This window comes from Rhodofomes roseus (assembly GCF_022264815.1).
Source record: "Rhodofomes roseus strain CIRM-BRFM 1785 chromosome Unknown C8Q71scaffold_4, whole genome shotgun sequence".
In the NCBI taxonomy this organism is placed as follows: domain Eukaryota; kingdom Fungi; phylum Basidiomycota; class Agaricomycetes; order Polyporales; family Fomitopsidaceae; genus Rhodofomes; species Rhodofomes roseus.
Window position 1 is genome coordinate 1104278 of NW_025952960.1, and position 22225 is coordinate 1126502.

The 22225-nt window shown below is 54.4% G+C and overlaps 5 protein-coding genes across 5 annotated transcripts; 4 read left to right on the top strand and 1 right to left on the bottom strand.

Annotated features, from left to right (window-relative positions):
* Positions 1-31: 31 nt before the first annotated feature.
* On the bottom strand, positions 32-3283 carry C8Q71DRAFT_820768 (nuclear pore protein 84/107; the record flags this gene model as incomplete). Its single annotated transcript, XM_047926188.1, has 14 exons — positions 3035-3283; positions 2864-2968; positions 2472-2802; positions 2244-2391; positions 2067-2182; positions 1683-2014; positions 1505-1627; positions 1335-1452; positions 1064-1273; positions 837-1002; positions 566-780; positions 425-506; positions 266-371; positions 32-212 (listed from the first exon to the last, which is right to left on the bottom strand). Exons 1-14 carry the CDS (start codon positions 3160-3162, stop codon positions 32-34), a joined length of 2361 nt encoding a protein of 786 aa, XP_047782352.1. The 5' UTR covers positions 3163-3283.
* A 2406-nt stretch (positions 3284-5689) lies between these two features.
* Positions 5690-8131, top strand: C8Q71DRAFT_741984 (general substrate transporter). The gene is made up of 10 exons (XM_047922841.1): positions 5690-5816; positions 5872-5920; positions 5973-6142; positions 6198-6256; positions 6314-6518; positions 6583-6977; positions 7043-7332; positions 7386-7574; positions 7637-7740; positions 7799-8131. Exons 1-10 carry the CDS (start codon positions 5771-5773, stop codon positions 7855-7857), a joined length of 1566 nt encoding a protein of 521 aa, XP_047782353.1. The 5' UTR covers positions 5690-5770; the 3' UTR covers positions 7858-8131.
* A 215-nt stretch (positions 8132-8346) lies between these two features.
* Positions 8347-12199, top strand: C8Q71DRAFT_854742 (uncharacterized protein; the record flags this gene model as incomplete). The annotated part of the gene is made up of 4 exons (XM_047927092.1): positions 8347-8466; positions 8518-9135; positions 10211-10842; positions 11476-12199. 4 exons carry the CDS (start codon positions 8347-8349, stop codon positions 12197-12199), a joined length of 2094 nt encoding a protein of 697 aa, XP_047782354.1.
* Positions 12200-13872: 1673 nt separating this feature from the next.
* On the top strand, positions 13873-16328 carry C8Q71DRAFT_889933 (MFS general substrate transporter; the record flags this gene model as incomplete). The annotated part of the gene is made up of 16 exons (XM_047928638.1): positions 13873-13943; positions 13995-14011; positions 14071-14150; positions 14204-14232; positions 14290-14327; positions 14382-14457; positions 14505-14532; positions 14593-14695; positions 14746-14791; positions 14844-14874; positions 14936-14954; positions 15006-15049; positions 15105-15265; positions 15323-15706; positions 15762-15848; positions 15909-16328. Coding segments are annotated over 16 exons (1482 nt in total), but the record flags the coding sequence as incomplete, so codon positions are not given.
* A 3338-nt stretch (positions 16329-19666) lies between these two features.
* On the top strand, positions 19667-22207 carry C8Q71DRAFT_889957 (uncharacterized protein; the record flags this gene model as incomplete). The annotated part of the gene is made up of 19 exons (XM_047928639.1): positions 19667-19737; positions 19797-19875; positions 19937-19950; positions 20011-20047; positions 20097-20158; positions 20215-20224; positions 20278-20295; positions 20346-20371; positions 20436-20461; positions 20518-20586; positions 20639-20650; positions 20708-20723; positions 20774-20816; positions 20878-20978; positions 21037-21096; positions 21154-21181; positions 21243-21306; positions 21363-21489; positions 21561-22207. The coding sequence occupies 19 exons, from the start codon at positions 19667-19669 to the stop codon at positions 21715-21717; spliced, it is 1020 nt and encodes a 339-aa protein (XP_047782356.1). The 3' UTR covers positions 21718-22207.
* Between the last annotated feature and the right edge of the window lie 18 nt (positions 22208-22225).

A 22225-nucleotide genomic window follows, 5' to 3' on the forward strand; every position in this document is an offset into this window, starting at 1 on the left:
GTCGTCAGTGCAGCAGCGCTGGGCACATAAGTTACAATGTCACAATTCTGAATGGGTCCGATCCTCCTGCTTCCAAGCCTGCCAGGATTGCCTGCCGGACTGCTCCCAAGTAGTCGCCAAGGCGCCGACCCTCCTGACTGACGAAGTCTTCAGTCAGCTTGTAGCGCGAGTCTGCGACAATGTTTGCGAGCATCAAGGCGTGCTTGAGGTTTCTGTATGAGGGAGTCAGCCAATCGTCGACTGCAACGTACGGGAGAGTACTGACTCAGGCATTTTTGATCTCGAGGCTACCAATAAGGCGTGCAGGCGGATGATGAGCTCCGGAATGTATATTTGCCGGATACGGATGAGCTCTCTGCGACGCCGGTCCACTGCAAGGAGCTGTATTAGGCTATCGCCGATATGATAAGACGCAACAACGCACCTGCCGTCCGTTCAGCATCAATGATAAGCCAATCGTTGGTCAAAAGTTTCAACACTTGTTCTCGAGCCTGTTGCAGAAGAAGCTATGACAGAACGTTAGTTCGACGCACTCATGGGTAATGTCATTTGCAGTATTTCGCACCTTGTAGTCCTCGAGCCACGCAGCGCGCGTCTCCCTATTCATGCTCGGTGACTCCAACGCCTGACACTCGACCACCCGCGCTAACGACTCCCACACAACGAAGAACTGCCGGTACTGTAGGTGTTCGGTCGCAAGCTCTTCAGGCTTGCGTATCGACGATAGTTCAACGGGGAGCATCTCCAGTAGGGCCTTCGCCACTTGGACGCGACCACACCCTATGAATGTCTGGTCAGTTTCAGGGGCGTTGACTCTAACACGCAGGCAGTTTTACCGAGGAAGTATCGCAAGATGACATTCGCCTGTTCGAGTGCCGTAGTATGCGTGGATTCCATGAAGGTTGTCCACTCGATGGAGCGGAGGAGCAGCTGCTCCTGCTCGGAGGCAGGTGGTTGCATCCCAATGATGGATGGCAGAGGGCCTTTGGCAGGGGGTAGTTCCTGGCATTTCGGACAAATTAAGCACTCCCAAAACGCCATGCGATATAGTTGAGAAACATACCTGGAATGCCTTTTCGATTGTCCGTTCGGCTGTAGCGACCGCAACGCGCTGCATGTCGAGACCATGTTCCCTTGCACGGGTCAGGGCTAGACGGCGTTCTGCTACATCCGCTGAAAGTTCTAAGGACGTCAAGAACATCGCGTAGCGCTCGACGGCGTTATCTCCAAGAGCGCCTGCATACATCGCGATGAGATCACGCTGCCCTGCCGCCTTTAAAGGTGCATTAGCCATGCATACGTTCTGCGCTTGAGAGCATTGAAGCTATGCGTACCTCAAGCACTTGCAGGTATGCCTCAAGGATGACCTGCGTTGCCAGCGGTGGTATGTCAATGTCGATCATCTGGAGATACAAGCACAGATGTGCAAAGAACCGGGACATCGAGGCGTATCTAGAGCGATGGCACATCAGCGCGACACATCATTGGTAAAGGCTGGACGTACTGTGGGGCTGAGGTATCATACTCTCCTTGCTGCAGACTGCTGGCGAATGCCTCCAGAAGCTCGTCCGTGCGATCCAAGATGATATGTAGCTGAGAGACATGGAATGGATCATCCGCGTTTGACCTGGACAGCTTGCCCGTCAGCCTTCAGTACCGATGCTAGCAGGCTGGGAGCGTACCCTTCCTCTACAGCGACGTTGCTCAGCGATTCCAGTGCACCCAGCACTTCCTTTTCCCAGTCTTCTTCCTCCGTCTCCATCCGACTTCCGGAGTTGGCCCCCTCAGTGCCTTCTTCAACTGCCGGTCCCTCTACCGCAGCTACGCCACCTTCCCAGAAGCTTTCGCTTGCAAGGCCGGCTAGGCCAACTGCCAACCGTTCCTCGCAAGCTATTGATACAACAGCCCAGAGTTGATCCGCCCATGTTCTACATGCCGCCTTTAGTGGTCCTGACGTTTGTGGCGACGGTGCGAGTGCAGCATAGAGGGCACGTTCTGTGGGTGACAGATTTTGCTACAGACAGGATTAGAATTCAAGCGGAAAGAGTAGATAGTAAAGGCCTCACATTCAGTGCAGCCCGCGTGCAAGCCGTCTTCCAAAGCTTCCTGCGTAGATTTCCCCGCCACCCCTCGTCGACGACATCCATCTCGTCCTCGGCTTCGTCGTCACGCGGAGCGCTTGCTTCAGCGCAGTAGCAAAGACGTCAACACCGTTAGCATGTAAGGTCTGGGGAAAAACTCACTGATAGTCCTCCATCGTAAGAGCAGTGCACCGCTGATACTAGCAGCCCGCCATGGCTGCTCAGCACGTCTGCACATTTCCACGGCATCGTCGAATTTGCCCGCGCGTACGAGTGAGAAGAGAGCTTGTACGAGTGATTTATCGTAATTCTGAGAGCATGGGTGCAACACGGAGGTGCCATGGTCGACCTCAGTGGCCGTGCAACGAAAAGAAATGTCAGACAACATACTGCGTCGTCAATCGCCAGTGCCTTTGCCTGTGCGCCCCTGTTCACTGCATCCGGGTCCATTTCAGAAACAACAGCATCTGTTGCACTACTCATGCGTAAGTCTTGCATCAGGACGTGTTTCGTAAACCGCCAGTAGCCGTTGATGGCACCGGGGTCTATTGGCGGGACTGTGGCGGCCATCTCGTGTAACCACTCGCGGACAACCACAAGTGCAGAGAGGAGAGGGGATGCGTTCATGATGGATTGCGCAAGGGTCGCTGGCGGCGTGTAGGGATTTGACGCGAGGAGCGAGCGGGGGTCGGGGTATTGGGTTGGCGCTGTCTTGCGTAGACTTGGACACATATGTATAAGTGGACATGCAGAATCGCTAAGTACTGTTCAAGCGCACTCACGGCATGATTGCTTGCAGTAATGCCCATGTCTCACTCTCCAACCTCAGGCTCTCGATCTCTGACAAGGAGACATCCGCGGGGCCTCCTTCTTCGAGATCTGCTAGTCTTCACACAACAACGAGTGAGCCGCATCCCGATTGGATCCAGAATCCTAAGAACACTGATACCCACTGTTCGATGCAAAGCTGTCGCAATCGTGGTGCAAACCCGGTATGGGGATCCAGCAGTGTTTTGAGGTCATCGTTCGACTGGGATGCCGACAGAACTTGGGCACAGGACGCGTACAGAGACTCCGACATAGATCTAAGTTCCTCAAATTCCAGAGTGTGTCGGAAAAATGATCGCTGAGGAGATGGTCCAAGCTTCTGGAGGAGGGTTAACTTCGAACAGAGACGAGGACAATGATGATGGTCGGGGGCGCGTTGTAGACGATCACGTGCGAGCGCGTTTGTGGCAAACTTGGAACCGGCCCCGCGTACGCGCGCCGGTCGCACGACTCTTTGCTCCTGCTCACGACTGTCCGCAAGCCTCTTGCAGGAAGGCTTTTCGTGGATGTCGATGTCTCCAATCTAGTCTACCGCAAAGTTCGATGTAAAAGGGAAATGAACTGAGAGCGAAACGCCCCGCGGCGGCTCCGAGTCGATGTTCGGTGGTCCGCCTTTTTCCGCTCGACCAGGTTGGATGCCCCCTGGGACAAATGTGATTGTATGCTGCTCAATTCCTCTCTAGGATGAGTCACACATTGATGAACTCGTAAGCTTACATGCCTCTGTCCTTACCAGTGTGACGCTGCGAGGGCCTGGTCGCAGGAACCTCACAGCGGAACATGCGGGGCTCCTTGAGTCCGCTTCTCAAATCCGAAGATGAGGACTTCAATTCTCATTGCCACGCACCGGCTCCGTCATTTCTCACCGAGAGCACTGACGCAGTACAAAGGGCCTACTCGTACGGTTGCTGTGGGTCGCAGGATCGTCGCTTGCTTCAGTCCATCATGGTGACAGCTTGCTATAGGATGACAAGGAGATCTTCGGCTACCAACAGTAGCTATGAACGTATCAGCGGCTTTTTCAATGACATTGGCGGTTCTCACTATGTCACCTCACAGGCCTCAGCCACGCCGGGCCGCTTCTATCGCATTGCGATTGTTCCCTGCTTCTGTACGCATCGACTCTATGGGAGTGGCACTCTATGGCTTCAGGAAGAACATCGTTAACCAGAAGGCGAGGTAAAGCCTGGACATATCCCCAGGTCTACCATGGCCGCTGCCGTAAAAGTTCGTGAATGATCAAGACAGGGGTCGCTACCGGCGCACCTGCACCTTGTCAAGGTCAGCCGTATACATCCCCCTGGCTTGGGCAGCGCCACGGTAGCCCCATGAATAGCTCACCATCGTCATTTAGTGACATCCGCGATACGACGGTCCTGAAGACATAGATACCTGCGCGCCGCGCGGGCCGGTCCAAGGCCTACCTCCGCATCTCATTTGTGCGTGTTGCGCTCGGTATACTGCGGGGCAGCGTTACTCCCTCGACTGTTCTGGAGATGCGGTAACACTTACGTACGTAGGTATTCCTGCGTGCTCAGATGTATTCTGGCTAAAATTTGAGGACTGCGTTCACACTGGGGGTTCGCATGGGGTTCACGCCCGGTTCTCGGTTCTCTGGAACTTGCGAGGGTCAAACCGCGTCGGTGAGTACAGAGGGTTCAACAGTAAGTACGCTGATACGTAGCAAACCAGCCGCGAACGACCGGACCGTAGCCCAGAAAGAGGACTGACGGCGGGGCCGAGAAACCGAGGTCGGGTAATTTTCGACGCGACATTGGTGATGCGGCAGGCATGGATATCGCACGGTTATGCAGTTGGTTACGCCCAGGATGACCGCACGACCGCCCCGGCGGCGAAATGAGGCGTTCCTGGTCCCTCTGACCACTCCCCGGCTTCAGAGCATCAGGTGAACGCGGTCGGGCGGCAGGCGCACATTTCCTGATCTGTTCAGAAGGCGACGGATCACAGGTCCCACGCTCTCCTCGATCGGCACGGAGGAGTTGGAAACGCCACCGCCGCGATCCGCTGCGCTTGGTGGCGTAGTGCACAACTTATTTGCTTGGTGAGTGCAATCGATGCGGAAGACCTACGCGGGCCCTTCGCGAGTCCCTTGCGAGCTATCCTTAGGAACCAACCCTCAAAACAGTACCGCAGAGCAAGTCGAACGAGGTGCTTGTTCGCGCAAGCTTTTCATATGTTGCGTAGTTTGCCTCCGAGAAGCCATTCAACGACGCCTCGACTTGTCAAAAAATCTCAGCGATGCCATTGCAGAACGCGGATCTTGCATCATTAGCCTATGACACACCATTGCTGTACGCTCGATGACGGGTCCGTGCGATTCGAAGCGTTCATTTGCCTCTGCGGGAGTCCTGGAGAAGAAATCAATAGGGCGAGTCGAAGCTAGCGGGCCTTCGAGGTGCGTGAATACGTTGATACGACGAATCTCCGTCTCGTGCTGCCTTGCGGTGCGCGCCACGCGAGTCATATGCGACGAGTAGATCATGAAGGGGGCCCGCGCTGGCAGCGCACAAGCGTTTTGACTTGAGGCTTGGTCGGCAGGACGTGGCCCGCGTACCCCGCATCGACCCCGGACGTGCGGCGGTGATCGACGCGGGGCAACCGTCAAGATGTGCAAGAGGATGCGGGGGCGGAGGGGCGGACCGCTCCGGGCCGGGCTGATTCAGGCACCTCTGCTTCTGACTTCCCCAGGATCTCGATTATAACGGTCAGAGGCGCCCGTTAGTGCGCCGGGGGAAAAGGTTATAAGCCCCGCACGGAGGTATCGTACCCCAGGGTCGTCTTCCTGCAGTCCCCTCTTTGCATACCGAGAATCCTCCTGCAGACACCTGTTCTCCTTCAAGATGAGTACAGAGAGGACGGGCGTGTTTCAAAACATCCGGGTCTATTGTGCGTGCCTTCACCCTGTCCGTATACTACTTTCTGACTCATATTCGTCGATCAGGGCTCGCTTTCATTGTATACTGGGGCATTGTCCTCTTCGGTTATGATACGTGAGTTGCACCGTTCATACCATGCAAATTTAACGGCTAAAGGGTGCTTCAGTGGTGTCGGAGGTGGTGTCGTTTCGCAGACCTACTTCCAGATTCACTTCGGTCTCGTGAACGACGACGGCTCGATCAACAAGGCCAGGGCAAACGATGTTTCCTCCAACGTAGTATCTGTCCTGCAGGCGGGTGCTTTCTTCGGTGCCCTGGGAAGTGCCCCCATTTCTTGTGAGTAGACGCGCCGTTTCTGTGTTTCAGAGTTGATGATGACACATTCTTCTAGCTGCGATTGGGCGCAAATTTACTCTCCTCGGGTTCACTATTCTATTCGCCGTCGGTGCCGTGAGTAGCGCCTTTCCTATCATTTTGAGAATAATGTTCTGACATGCTTGCTTTCAGATCCTTCAAACAATCGCGGGTGGCTCGCGTGGTCTCGGGTACATCTACGGCGGCCGAGTCGTCGCTGGTGTTGGTATTGGTGCCATTTCAGCGGTTGCGCCTGCCTTCGTCTCCGAGTGCTGCCCCAAGGAAGTGCGTGGTCGAATCACTGGGTTCTTTCAGATCATGGTCGCCGCCGGTGTTATGATCTCCTACTTCATCAATCGTGCGTTCATTTCCTTTGCGTTTTGAAGGCCACCGACTTATGCACTCTACTTATGGTGACGCAGTTGGCATCAGTCTTCACATCAGTACGGGCCCCGCGATCTGGCGTATTCCCTTCGGTTTCCAGCTTGTCCCCGCTGGTATCATGGCCTTCGGCCTGCTTACGGTTAAGGAGTCGCCGCGTTGGCTGGCATCCAAGGGCCGTAACGGACAGGCTCAGGAGAATCTGGCGTACCTCCGTCGCCTCAGCCCCGACCACCCGATCATCCGCGAGGAGATGGCTGAGATTGAGGCTGCTATTAAAGAGGAGCGTGAGGCGCGCAATGGTCTCGGTCTTCGTGAGGCGTTCTTCGGCAAGGGCAACTTCATCCGGTTCGTCATCGCCATAGCCATCTTTATCCTCCAGCAATGGAGTGGTCAGAACTCGGTCAACTACTATGCGCCGCAGATCTTTGAGTCGGTGAGTTCATGCAGCTCCGTCTCAGTCATGTCCTCGGCGGCGCACTCACTCGGCGTCGGTTTTAGATCGGCTACACCGGAACGTCTGAGTCGCTGCTCGCTTCTGGGATTTACGGCATTGTCAAGCTCGTCGCGACCACACTCTTCGTGTTCTTCCTGGCAGACACCCTCGGCCGTAAGCGGTCGTTGTTGATCTCGGCGTTGGGCATGGGCGTTATGTTCTTCATTATTGGTGCCCTCCTCAAGACGCACCCACCCGATCCCGATGCAGCAACACCCGCTCCCTCTTCGAAGGCTATGGCCGCCATGCTCTACATCTATGTCTGCTTCTATTCCCTTGGCTGGGGTCCCTTGCCGTAAGTCTTGCCTGAGACATGACGACCATGCGGATGCTCATCTACGTTTGCAGTTGGGTTTACGTCGCAGACATCTTCCCGACCCGGACACGTCATTTCGGTCTCGCCGCAGCGTCTGCGTCACAGTGGCTCTTCAACTTCGTGCTCTCCAAGGTGACACCGGCAATGGTCTCTGCCTTGGGCTACAAGCTGTTCCTCATGTTTGCCACCATTAACATCGGCGGCATGGCAACATTCGCTGCGTGAGTCTTGTCAGCCGTTCCAAACGATGTCATGGCACTGAGGCATGATATGTGTGACACAGGATCATCCCCGAGACGAAAGGCCGGTCCCTGGAGGAGATGGATATCATCTTCGGCTCCGTCCAGGCGGAGCAGCGGCAAGCCGATATTCTCAAGCAAGAGCGTGGTACGTATCATCCTTATGATGATTTCTCAAACCACGGAAGACTCACGGACTTTGGCAGTGCTCGATCACGAGGTCCCAGAGGTGCAGTCCGTACGGTCCGACGTCGAGAAGTCGTGAGCCGGCGAGCGTGCGTTTGCCTGTGCGACAGGGGCGTCCGCTCCGTAGTACCCCTCGGCATCCATGTCTTCTGTTTACTACTGTCAGTGTATGAGTATCGATGCCCTTGTCACGACCCTTTCATGCTCTGGAGGATATGGATATCTTTAGTATCTTATTAGTGGCCTATCTCCATCCCGCAACGTGTTGTATTTTAGCAAAAACATTGTACATCATAGCAACGTCGGTCCAGACAAACAATCGATGAATCGGAGCGAGGACTCTGAGCTACTCAGCAAACCCGAACTGCCGTCCTACTGCATATAGTGGCATGCCCGGACACCGGGACGGTGCCACTGCCAGGGCCGGACCGTTCCACGTAGTATGACGCGATCACGTGGTGGACTCGTATCGAACTCGATGCCACTGGCAGGCTTTGCATGACCGCCGACCACCTCTCTGACCAGTACTGCGTGCGTCCTCCTCCAATCCCTGCCCGCCTTTGCCAAAATGATTGCAATTCCACTACCGGTCGTCCCGGCCGCTCGGTCGACGATCGCTCCCGCAAAAGAGCCACAACCTGACCTGCCTCCTCCATTCAAACCTCGCTCGGTCAATGTCGTGAGACAAGTAAGTTCTTCTACAGCTGTGGCTGGTGCGTGATTGTTGACGATGCTCTAGGATCTCTTGGCTGCACGCAATATTGACCCATTCGTCCTCCTCCCTCGCATATTCATCCCCATTCCTCGCGGGCTCTGGAGGCCACCGGTCATGCACTACGGGTGGCCTGCTCCCACTTCAATGCTTCTGTCCTACGCAGAGGAGCACGGATTGGTACTGAAAATGAGTCGACGTAACCCGAACATCTGCACCGCCGATGATAGCAGTGACGAGGACGAGCCATTCACGGAGGACAACGATGCGGAGGACAGTGATGGTGCTGAGAGTAGCTGCTCCAGCGGCCCTACAACCTCTCGGACTCGCAAGCCTATCATCGCTAGACTCCCGAAGAATTGTGTCGACGAATCGTCTACCATGATGGCTGCCGTGAAACGTATCCTCTCTATTCTCACTAAGGAGACCGGTATGCGGTACCCTGAAAGCGTGCAAGTGGACGTAACGCTACAACACAGCGGGGGCCCCTCGGAGGCGAGAATCATATCGGTTTACACGAACTACCATCTCCTCCAAACGGACCTTCCCTCTCCTGAGGACATTCAGACGATCGGGAAGACCTTGGGGCTCACCACACCGCCGATGTGGTGCATGGATCAGATGGAGTACGAATGGCGACCGTGCGTATACAGACGCGTACGGTGATGGCCATACTGGCGAGTTCTTCACACCCTACACGTGGACCCTGCACTCGTCGATGTTGACCGACTCCATCCTGTAGCGTCTCGTGTTACGTCGTATTTCTCGTCTCGGATTTGTATTCTTAGTTTTTGTCATGGGACGATGTATATACCACTAGCAGATGGCTCATGCTCAGCGCCAGCACCCAGCTACGGCAGGATATACGCTACGTCATTGCACATATTGATGTCCGGAGGAATCCTCGAATGTCAATTATCTGCGACATAGGTGAACAAGATCTGAGTACATATGTATTGCAGTATAGTAGCCTCTCAAGTACTACCACTGCCGATGCGATTGCAATTCGCTCTGAATCGAGGACAGTCAAGGCTCACTTTGGGCTCACTCTTTGCTACGCACACTTCGTTCTGACTTGAGATTGTTACATGTGTTTTTTAGGACGCACAGGATTTGTACGTTTCTTGGCCAGCGATCTCGCGCCGAGATGGGCCCAGGGGGCCGAGACGCGCGAGATCAGAAGAGGGGGAGGAGGAGGAGGAGGAGGAGGAGGAGCCTCGAGGAGTGATCCAATTTAGCCACCAGCCGTAGGCGCACGCGCGATCCTCGGCGTCTTGACGGCGACAACGCTCACTAATCACAACACCACCACCCATAGTGATACCAGTGGGCGCGAAAAGAACGAAGAACGAATGAATTCGGCAAGATTTTTGAGCGAGGCATGCCTGCGGACGCCTGAGACCGTTCCGGAATCCGCGCGGCGCGTAGTATGACGCGATCACGTGATGGACTCGTACCGAATTCGATGCCAGGCTTTGCATGACCGCCGACCACCTCTCTGACCAGTACTGCGTGCGTCCTCCTCCAATCCCTGCCCGCCTTTGCCAAAATGATTGCAATTCCACTACCGGTCGTCCCGGCCGCTCGTTCGACGATCGCTCCCGCAAAAGAGCCACAGCCTGACCTGCCTCCTCCATTCAAACCTCGCTCGGTCAATGTCGCGAGACAAGCAAGTTCTTCTACACCTGTGGCTGGTGCGTGATTGCTGATAATACTCTAGGATCTCTTGGCTGCACGCAATATTGACCCATTCGTCCTCCTCCCTCGCATATTCATCCCCATTCCTCGCGGGCTCTGGAGGCCACCGGTCATGCACTACGGATGGCCTGCTCCTACTTCAATGCTTCTGTCCTACGCAGAGGAGCACGGATTGATATTGAACACGAGTCGACGTAACCCGAACATCTGCATCGCCGATGATAGCAGTGACGAGGACGAGTCATTGACGGGCCCGGGGGACAATGATGGCGCTGAGACCAGCTGCTCCAGCAGGGCAAGCGACCAGCCAGCTGGGAGTCGCCCGACGGCTGACGCGACAACTCCTCGGACTCGCAAGTCGGTGCCGAAGAAGCGTGTCGACAAATTGTCTACCATGATGGCTGCCGTGAAACGTATCCTCTCTATTCTCGCTAAGGAGACCGGTATGCGGTACCCTGAAAGCGTGCAAGTGGACGTAACGCTACAACACCGCGGGGGCCCCTCGGAGGCGAAAATCATATCAGTTTACACGAACTACCATTTCCTCCAGAAGAACCTTCCCTCTCCTGAGGACATTCAAACAATCGGGAAGACCTTGGGGCTCACCACACCGCCGATGTGGTGCATCGATCAGATGGAGTACGAATGGCGACCGTACGTACCTTCGTACAGACGGTGATGGCCATACTGGTGAGTTCTTCACGCCCTACATGTGGATCCTGCCCTCGTCGATGTTGACTGACTCCATCCTGTAGTGTCTCGTGCTACATCATATTTCCCGTCTCGGATTTGTATTCTTAGTCGTGGTCATGGGACGATGTATATACCACTAGCAGATGGCTCATGCTCAGCACCCAGCTACGGCAGGATGTACGCTACGGCATTGTAAATATTGATGTCTGGAGGGATCCTCGAATGTCAATTATCTACGACATGGGTGAACAAGATGTGAGTACATATTCCAGAAGCCTCTCAAGTACTACCACTGCCGATGCGTTTGCAATTCGCTCCGAATCGAGGACAGTCGTTGACAAGGCTCACTCTTTGCCACGGTTGCTTCGTTCTGACTTGAGATTGTTATATTTTTCAGGACGCACAGGACCTGTACGTTTCTTGACCAGCCCTCCGACGCTAAGATCAAGGCCCGGCGCCGAGATGCCCATGGGGCCGAGACGCGCGAGATTGGAGTCTGAGAGTGGGCGCGACAAGGGCGCGACGCGTAGACGCGTCAGTCATGTGATTCCCAGCCGGGTTCCGTGCGGACACGCGTACGCTGTGCATCCTCAGGTCAAAGTCCCTGCGCCGTCTCTCTTACCACCGCCCACCGGACATGGACGTCTTAGCAAAGCCGTACAGCAACTCTCCGCTGTCACGCATGTACGACTTTCTCGCTCTAGGTCTCTTTAACTTCTGGGTATGGCGATGCCCAACGGGCTCAGTCCTCTTGCCATTCTTCCGCAAACATATTGGCGAGAGCGCGCACCTGGACGTTGCCGTAGGGACCGGATACTACACTGCGAACTCCATACAACGACTATCCAAATGCAAGAACGTCACCCTCCTCGACCTAAGCCCGAGAGCGCTGGATGTAGCAGAGGCGCGACTGCGCGCGGCGGGGTACAAAGGGACCATCGACAAGGTGCACCAGAGAGTGTACGAACCGCTGCCTGACTCCCTCCGCGGGAGGTTTGATTCGATATCGGCGTTCTATACGTTACACTGCCTGCCAGGAACGTTCCCGCCCAAAGCTAGCTGCGTGTTCGCAGGGTTGTCCGCCGGACTCGCGCCCGATGGCGTGTTGTACGGCGCGACGATTCTTGGGAAGACGGGAAACCATACATGGCTGAGCCGTGCTCTGCTATGGTTGCACAATTCGAGGGGATGGTTCGGAAACGATGACGATAGTGCCGAGAACCTCGAGAAGGCGTTACGGGGTTCGTTTGAAGAGGTCGAGGTACGAGTGGTTGGTGTTGTCGCCCTCTTCGAGGCGCGGAGACCTATACGGGAATAGCGCATTGCACTGTTTGGTTGTGAGCACGTTCTGGCTTGTTCCGTTATACTCAATGCTGATTCTTAGTCGAGTTCCTATGACGAATGAAATGCTGTACATGTCGAGATGCATCCGCTACCATAACCTCTACTCACTACATACACCTAACCCACCCTAATATATCGGTCAATCGTCCAGTGCGCTTTGCAGGTGCACGACGAACATCCGTCTCAAGTCGGTGAGCGTAGCCTGAAACCGGCGTTGCCCGCATTGCCAAGAGCGATTGTCGATCGAGGGGGAGGATCTGGGAGGATGTCGCTCCATCCGCGTCGCCGGCGGCCCATGGTTATATGTCCAAAGACGACGTACAGACTTGTCCACAATAAGGGCCTTCAATGAGATCAAGTCTGGCGCTGCAGCCGTACATACACATACGCGCGGTGAGCGTGATCAATCAATAAACGGTCCTCTGTGCCGCTGATACACTTTTGACAGGCGATCGACAGGTGTGGGTCCCGTCACTGCCAACTACAGTAGCAAGCTGCATTCCCGATCGTTGTCATGTCCGCTGTCTCTGAGATACAATTTGGGGTGAGTCTCCTCTGCAAATCTCATACGTAGGTCCTGCATTGACCAAGTGGGTCCCTCTAGGTGGTCTCAGTGGCGCGCGGTTTGCGCACACTTCACTTGGCAGCGACGCTGCACGCAACGATCGCTTACCCGGCCAATAGCCTACAATGGTCTTCGATTCTCCGCTTCTCTTCCGTTCTGGGACAGAGCACATTGATCGAACTGCTCTATCGACGTGTTCGCTCGATCATACTACAGTTGATAAGCTGCAGATTGAGTGTTCGCTGAAGGCGCTGAAGGTCGGAAAAGGATAGTCGATTGCAAGTCGATTGTGCATTGTCTGATGCTACTGATTTCATCGGTGTTCTCTGTCCGCACCCGTGCCATGACATCAGAACGACTGAGCGATAGTTTTGGCACATTGTCCTCAGTTTGACTTTGATGCTTCTGCCCCGAACGTTGAAAGTATTAGATCAAGTCCCCGGTGAATCAGGTCGCAAACTGAGGCGCCACAACGATGCGGATCAACGTCGCAAGGCGAAGACTCAGAAGAGCAGACATATGACATGGCAGTGTGGTGTCCCGCAAGTTTCTACTATCATCGGTACGTTGTTCGTCCGGCGGAGAATTCCAATCGCCCAATAGCACTAACTTGACTGACTGAACAGGCTGGAGACGTACTACGTGACCTGACAGGGAAGCCCTTCGGGGCCCCGTCCGTGACTGCTTTTAGTTGTGCTATCTGCAGCTGCAGTCAGGCGGGCCTCTGGGCTCAGGGCGATAGGTTGGCATTGCATGCGATGTATTGTCTCCTGTCCACTGACATCTTTCGTTGAGTCAGATGGCTAGCACTAGGCCGGCCTCGGGAGCAGGGTTGATCACTGGTCCGCCCAATTAAGCCTCAATACCTCGTACGTGCTGGCGACGGCAAGGGGCGACGGCAAGGACTCGGGAATATAAAGTGGACTACAACACCGTCGCTATCTTGCATGGACCTGCCTGGTACTGCTCACCTAGTATCGACGATGTCCGAGGTCGAAAACGAGAAAGCCGATGACTTGAAGATTCAATCCGTCGAGACGTCGGAGCTGATGTATGCAGGCGAACCCGAGGAACAGCTCCGTCGCCGTGTGCTACGGAAGTTGGATCTACGCTTGTTACCTATCGCAACAGTGCTGTATTTATTGGCATATCTGTGAGTTCGTTATCACGTACTTGGAGACGACTGGAACATCCCTTTTGACAGCGACCGCACAAATGTCGGTGAGCAGTGCATGTTCGAGTAACCCGCGCGATCATCACCTCAAAAATGAACGTTGCAGGAAATGCGAAGATAGCGGGGATGACGACGGACCTGGGATTGACTGGTGTGCAGTTCAACCTCATAAGTGCATCATTCTACGTGAGACTTGGTCAGTATGTGATACCACCAGTGATTGATCCAACCCGAGACAGATCCCATACTGCTCGCTCGAAGTGCCTGCGTGAGTACATATCATCCCATGTCAATGGGACCGACAACTCAAATACGGTTTGCTCAGGAACGTGGGTCTCAAGTATTTTCGGCCGTCGAGATGGAGTGAGTACATGTGAAATATGCATGAACGATTGCACTCAATTTGTAAGACGGTAGTCCCATTCATCATGACTTGCTGGGGTATCGTCGTCGTTTGTACAGCGTTCGTGAAGAATTTTGCAGGCCTCCTGGTGTAGGTCCTGTCTCTTCCCTGACGCTCTGCGCTCATGGTTTCGTCAGTATACGATTATTACTTGGCGCCTGTGAGGTGCGAGAGAAACCCGCGAATGCACACGTATAAGGTGGGAGCTGACGTATGGTTGATCAGAGTGGACTATGGCCAGGCCTCTCGTTTTGGCTGGCGCTATGGTATCCGCGGGAAGCGCAAGCGCAGCGCTTCGCTATCTACGTCGCGGCAACGAATCTCTCAGGTAAATTCTTCTCGAAGCGCGTCTGATGTTGTCCTGAGTTCTAGTACTAGGGGCGTTTGGCGGGCTTCTCGCCTACGCGATCGAGAAAATGAATGGGTGAGTTTCAAGCGAAGCGCGAAACGTGCCATTGTCTGACTTATACCGTAAGTATCGGTGGTCTGGCGGGGTGGTCATGGATTGTAGGTATCAGAAAGCCACATTCGGCGCCATCGCGCACTATTACTGACGCTCTTCGCGTAGTTTCTTCTAGAAGGGCTAGGTGAGGGCTGGATTCCTGTTGTCGTAGACCCTACTGCTCACCTGCGTATAGTCACTGTCATTATCGCGGTTAGCTCAGCCCTTGTCATGCAAGACGTGCGTAAAGACCACGCAGCGTCGCCTCTGTGAAACTGGCTGATACTCGGATAAGTTTCCGGACACGGCGACCTTTCTGAGTTCGGAGGAGAGAACCTGGCTGCTAGACACCCTGAAGAAAGACACCGTGAGCTCCTCCAAGGAGCTGAAGCACAAGTTCTTGGTACAAGCCCTGCGCGACCCCCATGCGTATTTATTCGCTATTGTCAACTTCTTGTGCGTTTTTAGTAACTCTATCGCTTGCCCGTAGAAGTGAACCTGATACCGCGGTAGCATTGTTATACCGCTGGCGTCGTTTGCAGTTTTCCTGCCGACAATCATCGTCGGATTGGGCTATTCGTCAGTTCATGCCCAATTACTCTCCGTTCCTCCCAACATCATCGGTAGCATATTCACTGTTATTGTCGGTGTGGCCTCCGACAAGGCAGGGGCTCGTGGACCGTTTATATTCGGATCCGCCCTTCTATCCCTCACTGGATATGTCATCCTCTTCGCCACAGAGATCCCCATTGTGGGATACGTTGGTACTCTCATTGCCTCCTGCGGCCTCACTCCGGCCTCTCTGTGTACACTGGCTTGGACAGCCGGTAACGCGGGAGGGGATGTCAAACGGGGTGTCATGATCGCCGTCATGGGGACGATAGGCAATTCAGGAGCGTGAGTGCAAATACTGCTTCATGGCGTTGTGTTCATTCCGGAGACGGCTTCCTAGGATTGTGTCTTCGTTCATCTACCAGTCACAGGATAGTCCTAGGTATCACCCCGGACACGCCACCAACATCGCATGTACTTGCATTACGTGAGTGTCCGGTCTGGTCTGTCAAGGGCCGCACAAGCTCACTGGTTCCGTGGAACTTAGTGCTACTCTGAGCATAGTCGGAATGTTAGAGTATGCTAGATTGAGTAGGAAGAAGAGCCAACAGTGCGAAAAGGAAGGCATAGGACTGGACAGGGCTGATGAGTTCAGTGAACTCGGAGATGGCTCGCCACTCTACAGGTATGGACCCTGGATTCATGTGGCGTCCACTACACTGACCGCCGAGATACCGGCAGATATACTTTCTGAACGACACACACAGCGTTCCGCGTCGAGTCGGAGGAGTTCGAGATACCATTTGGAGTGCTGATGGTCTCCTCATGATACGCTGTCGAGAGCTGGTATTCAGATTAGTATACCCGTGCTATGATCCATACCAAAAAAACCATTGACACGTATGCAGAGCAGTTGTGTAGTGCATGTTATACAGTAAGCCCCGGCCCAACGTAGCCGTGCACTTTAGCGATAAGCCGGACGCCCCGCGACAAGCGTGTGTTAATCGGCGATTTCAGACGTCTCACAACCCCGTTCCATGTCGCGCTGTCAGTGAAGTGTGGACTCCATAAACCACCCCTGATCACGGAACGCCACTGACAGTACTTAGTGACACTGATGCCAATGCACTTACCAAGTGGCAGGGCGAAGTGCTTCCCAGAGGGCTTGTGTCTCGAGACACCATCGCGCTCATATGTTCGTTGGTGCTGCTCACTCTTAGCCGCATCAGTGATGAGGATACTACTGACCGGCAGACGACCGCACAACTGTACGGCCTGCCCAGTGAGCATCGTGACTGAGAGATATGACCTATCGGCATATCGAGGCATCCCAACAGCGTCGCATGGCCAACACGAGGCCACTATCTGGCCGCTATAGCATCAAGCGTGTCGGACGCCATGTATGGCCGACGCTTCACTAATACTTAAACTGTAGGTCCTCCGCCGATCGCGCGTCATGTGTTGTACTATCCCAAGACGAGCATTGATACAATGATAGATTAATAATATCCCCAGCGCCGATCTCCCGTGCTACTAGTACTACTAGTAGCATGCCGGTACGCGATCGATACCATCGCGCCCTCCGGCAACCGCCCAACATCATTGTGACGGCGTATGCGGGAGTGTTTACCGACGGTCAGAATCTGATCAGGCGCAGCCGAGCGGAAGGCGCGACGATCATCTCGGACTCGGTGCCGCGCTCCAGCGCGCCCCTCGCCCGACCGTGGGCGTCACACTCGCGGGAACGCCGAGGCCCGATCGCAAGGAACGGCGGAGGCTGAAACAGGTGTGCACGGACTGGGGATGGACAGTGGTGCTGTCGCCCTACGACGGACTCACCCTCATGTGTGCTGTCCAGCTATAGCTGAGTGGTTCATCAGTCGGTCTCTCCATCGGTCACGAATTCGCATTGTCAGCTTACGATGCAATAAGCCCCGGACGGAGCTGTAAGTGGTCCGCGACTGCTTTTTCTCGTCGTCCGAATAGGTCGACCGGCCACCGCACTGTAAGCGACGCAGTTCCACGCCATAGACCCTGTGGTGGGAGAGCAGATGTGGTACGTTACCATGGAAGCCCTGAGAATGCATCCGTCGCCCAACCGGCCTTGCGGACTTAGTAAGAGCATCACTATATCTAGACAATTGAACGTGGGGAAGTTACCGTAAGTACGCAATAGTGCCGTCAGGGGACCTTCGGGAGCTCTGAAAGAACATGAACAGTGAGCACCTGAATCTGTGAGGGCGCAGCAACGCACTTGTCCAACGGTTGCATTATGGTAAGCAGATCCTAGGTGATGCATGTGAAGAGGGGGGGCAGCGCGAGCATAGCGCTATAAGGCAACTAGGTAAGGCGGTGGGGGCGGACACGACTTGAACGCCGCTTTTCGGGCTTCTCGCTTTGTTCTGGCCGCCAGCTCTCACGGTGAACAGTCGGCGAAGTATTCCTGGCGGTCCGGACACTTGAGCCTTCAGTGCAAGAATGATAGTGCCGCGTCGAGACGTAGCCTATGTCAAGACTGGCGGTCGCTATCTCCATGTAATTGAAGCCAGGAAACACCGGAAGAGTGGAGACTACAGAGGTTCTTTTAATCAGTAATTTGTCGCATAAAGCGAGCCTGACGCTGGCAGACTGCAGGGTTGCGACTCGCGAGAGCTTCGCAGCCCTTTCGCAGCACCGCTATTTCGAAGTAATGAGACAGATAATAGTAGGCAATGGGGCCAACTAGCTCACCGCAGTGATGCTGTACGTACGCCGTCGATCAGTTGCAGAAAGTTGGCAATTTCACAGTGGAGTTACGTGGGCTGGAGACCACCAGATGGAGACCGCGGATATCCTAGGACCACCGAGGACCTAGTCTGTTAGCAACAGTCAACTGATGGGCGTTGAACATGCAAGGCACTCAAAGACTGTCCCGACATCCGTATGTATGTATAGCTCATCAGCCCGGGTCGAGTCTCAGATAGAGTATCCATTGAGTATCCACTCGGTCATACTAGATTAGCCTGGGCTTGTCATTTCGGAAAGATCGTGGGGTGTTTCAGGGAGTGGCAGACACTGCCCAAGTTTGGCCCCAGGTACAATAGGGTACAATGTGCAGTGTCCCGTGGCCACATGCGGACGTACGTATGTACCGGAGGTTATAACGGTTGACATTGACACTGACAGCAGGGGCCCGGATCACCGTATCATGATGTACAGTACAGAAAAGGGGAAAGCCCATGAGTTCCTAGTGCCATTGGACTCGGAGAACTCACGGTAAAACTTCAAGCGAGTCAAGCACAGGATTCGAACAATCCTCGCGCAACCACTTGGGGTTGCCTAGGTTGGAAACGTGCGAATGGTCACCCGCCTGTGGGACGCCTGCGCCTGATGAGTTGTCCTGGAATTCGGAATGTAATGAATAATAAGTATCGCAGCTCACCACGGGTACTCACCTTGTTGGCACATATGTTGATGCTGAATGTTGAGGCATCCGCGACATATGGAAGTGCGAGGATGAGATGGAGGCCGCCTCTTACATAATGATTTTGTGGCTGAAATTCGATCTGCGATCATCCTCGGCCACCGATCAATTGGCGGAAAATGACAGTCCGATCCAGGTCCGTTAGCGGCGATCAAAAACTTATGTAACGAGATGACATGGCCGGATCTGGCACCTGCTGGCGGCTTCTCCACCGTCGCGAGGCTCGCATTCGCTCCTTCGCACGTTGTCCACACAACAGTACTCACCAGAAAATCTTCAGCTTCAGAAGGCAGCGAGTTTCCGACCCTATGCTTCGGCGTTGTGTTCCATTTCACAGAGTACGTGAGCATTGTTAGTAGCTGTGTAACACATGTCTCACCTAGCTTTCAGTTTCATAGCTGAGCTCCGCTTCGGGCCCGGGCTTCAATGACGCAGATGTCATCGGATTGCTACCATTGAAACTTAAAGGTCTTGCCACACGATTCACAAATGCCACACGAACTGGACACCGGATCTTATCGTGCCTTAGTGCGCTTTAGAGCGCCTGCACGCATGTCTTTGATCAGGCCTTGGACATGATCCCGACGCGCCTGCATAGCCCCATTCATTTGGTCCCTTTGCACATCGTGCGTTTCGTTGCGATATACGCTGCCCATCATCATCCGTGAGGACGGATCACTCTGGCATCACCGACTTGGCCCGGTGTTTCTCCATCTGCTTCTCTTCTGGCGCGTCTCGAATTGCCCACCCGTGCACTTCTTTTGTAGGGAACTGCTGTGAAATCCCTCATATCTATTCGACCACTCTCGTCGCCGGCGCCCAGCGCACTTTCCTCCGCCACCATGACTGGACTCAACATTCATCTCGACGGGAGCGTGGGCTGTTTCTTCGCCGGTATCCTCCTCTCGGGCGTGTGAGTAGTGCAGCGGGGGAACGAGGTTGGTACGGATACTGAGACGGTCGTGAGCGCAGATTGTATGGGTGCACCTGTGCGCAGGTTCTCTATTATATCAAGGAATATCCCAAAGACTCCAAAGGACTCAAGCTCTTGGTACGTCAGCTGGACTTCAGTTCGCGAACAAGAGACGGATGGTTGACGATGTCGAACCCAGGTGGCTTTCGTATGGTTGGTGGAGGATCTCTTAATCGTACGAGCCGAATGTTGACCGCTTGTGTGGGATCGCAGGGCGCTGGACACGGCAACTACGATAGAGAATGGCCAGGTAGACGGTGTTCTGAGGTTGACATGTCGGTGATGCTCACAAGGAATAGGTTCTTTGGTACTTCACGATTTCCAGTCATCAGAACCCAGCAGCACTCGAATTTGCACCACCGTAAGTTGACCTACGCACCGTTTGCGGCCATGTGTCTGAACGCAGCATGCATACAGGTCGTTCAGGGTAAGCGCACGATGATCGGTATGAGAAGCACTACTCAACCTGTCTACCTGCAGGCACAATACAGTCTCTCGGTGCGTGTTCAGCTCGAGATGTCGAGACATGTCCGCTAAGACCAGAGTAGGCGATCTCTGTGTTCGTGGTTCAATGGTGAGAGTCATCGAGGGTGGTTTGGTCAGGACCACGCCGTTGACCACGGCTTATCATCCCACAGCCACTACTTGTCCACCATCTGGCGCCGTGAGTTGCTTCTCTTCCGTAGGAGTCTCTCGGCATGTACTCATCATCCATCTCAGTGCTAGTGGAGAAGTGGTATAGGCTTCCGATGTTGTCGACCATTCTATTGATATCTGTCATTTCTCTGGGTAAGTCGTCACTTGCACGGACCACGGCTTGAGCTAATCATCATGAACTCAGCATGCGGCCTTGGTGAGTGGGCATCCCTATTGTTGAACTGTACTCCCCTGACTGAACGTACTGTCAAAGCCGACGTGTATATTACGTAAGTATTTCGCGTACGTCGGGTCTACATTAACTGACGCCGCTATACAGTACTTCAAATAACTATGTACCAATCGCCTTTGCCCGCGTCAAGGTCGGTGTCTACGTTGTGATGTGCGGTTCATGTGGTTCTGAGACGCTCTCCGCTTGGACAGATTCCCGCCTATTTGCAGACCATCGCAGCCTGCGTCACAGATGTCTTCATCACCATAGCGCTCTGCTGGATTTTGCGCGGCAAACGAACAGGTCTCGCACAGTGAGCATGGGTTCCGTCGTTGTGCGCTCGGGGTCGCTGAGCTCACTTTCCCTGTTAGGTCGGAGAGCCGCATCTGGTGGTTGACGTTTTCAATGGTCAATCGGGGCGTCCTGACTGCGTGAGTTCCGACATGTTGCTTGTCCCGACAAGCGGAACGCTCACACGGAAACGACAGCGTTCTACAAATCGTAGTGCTTGTAACTGTACGTCAGACTCACAAGTCTGAATGTGCTATGCAGCATCTGACGGGCTTCTGGTTTCCAGTATGCAGCCCTTGAGAACAGCAATGTTCTCCTATGGCTGGTGTTCCACTTCCCAGGAACGCAGAGTCAGTTTTCGTGTCCCCTTGTCAGCTATGTTTGGACTGACATTGATGGTATCAAGTCTACACGAACTCGCTCCTCGCTGTTCTCAACGTCAGGCACTTCGTGCTCGAGAGCAAGCGCACGAAGTTCCCATCTTTGAAGTCGGCGATACCGTTGTCGAAGGTTAAGCGTGCAGCAGCAGCAGCGTACGTCCATCCATTCTGCACCCAAGATTTGTACTAATCTCCAGCCGGTACCCGGCATGGACATATGCCAGTCCCGACTTCGCTGGCAGTGGCAGCTACAGCAGTCAGCAGCATCAGCAGTCCGTGCTGCCGACGGTAATCACAATCTCAACTGATATCATTCGCGACCAAGAGGTGCACGCCGCAAATGATACCGCCGCGGGCTACGTAAAGTCGACCGCTTGGTGAGGATCTAGTGCGACGGGCTTCACGGCGCGGGCATCAGCTCCTCCTCTACGAAGCCGCTGGCCTCCGCCCCTTCGCTTGACGAAGTCGCCTAGAACAGAATACGGGAAACGGCACGTTTACGAGAGGGGAGCTAGATGGCGGGAAGACGGACTTGTCAGGATGTCCCCGTGGGCAAGGCGCCGCATCGGTTCCTGGGAAGTCGGCAAGCTGACTGTGATACCTCATCGTCGGTGACCAATTGGAACCATCCTTCTCCTCCTCACCCTCCTCCTCCTCATCTGTCATCTGTCGAGTGCCAAAAGTTGCTGTACTGTTATCCCCACTAGTATTGGTGGGTAATTGATACCACCTAGTTCGCGCTCTCTACGGCTGTAGAAGTGACCAGTCAACCTTTGGCTCAACGTTCAGTAAATGGCCATCCTTTGCGCAAGCTGTAGAAGCGGACAGCAGTCGCACATTACGGGTGCGATACTGTCTCTGCATGAAGCCCATGTTCGCGAAGATTTGA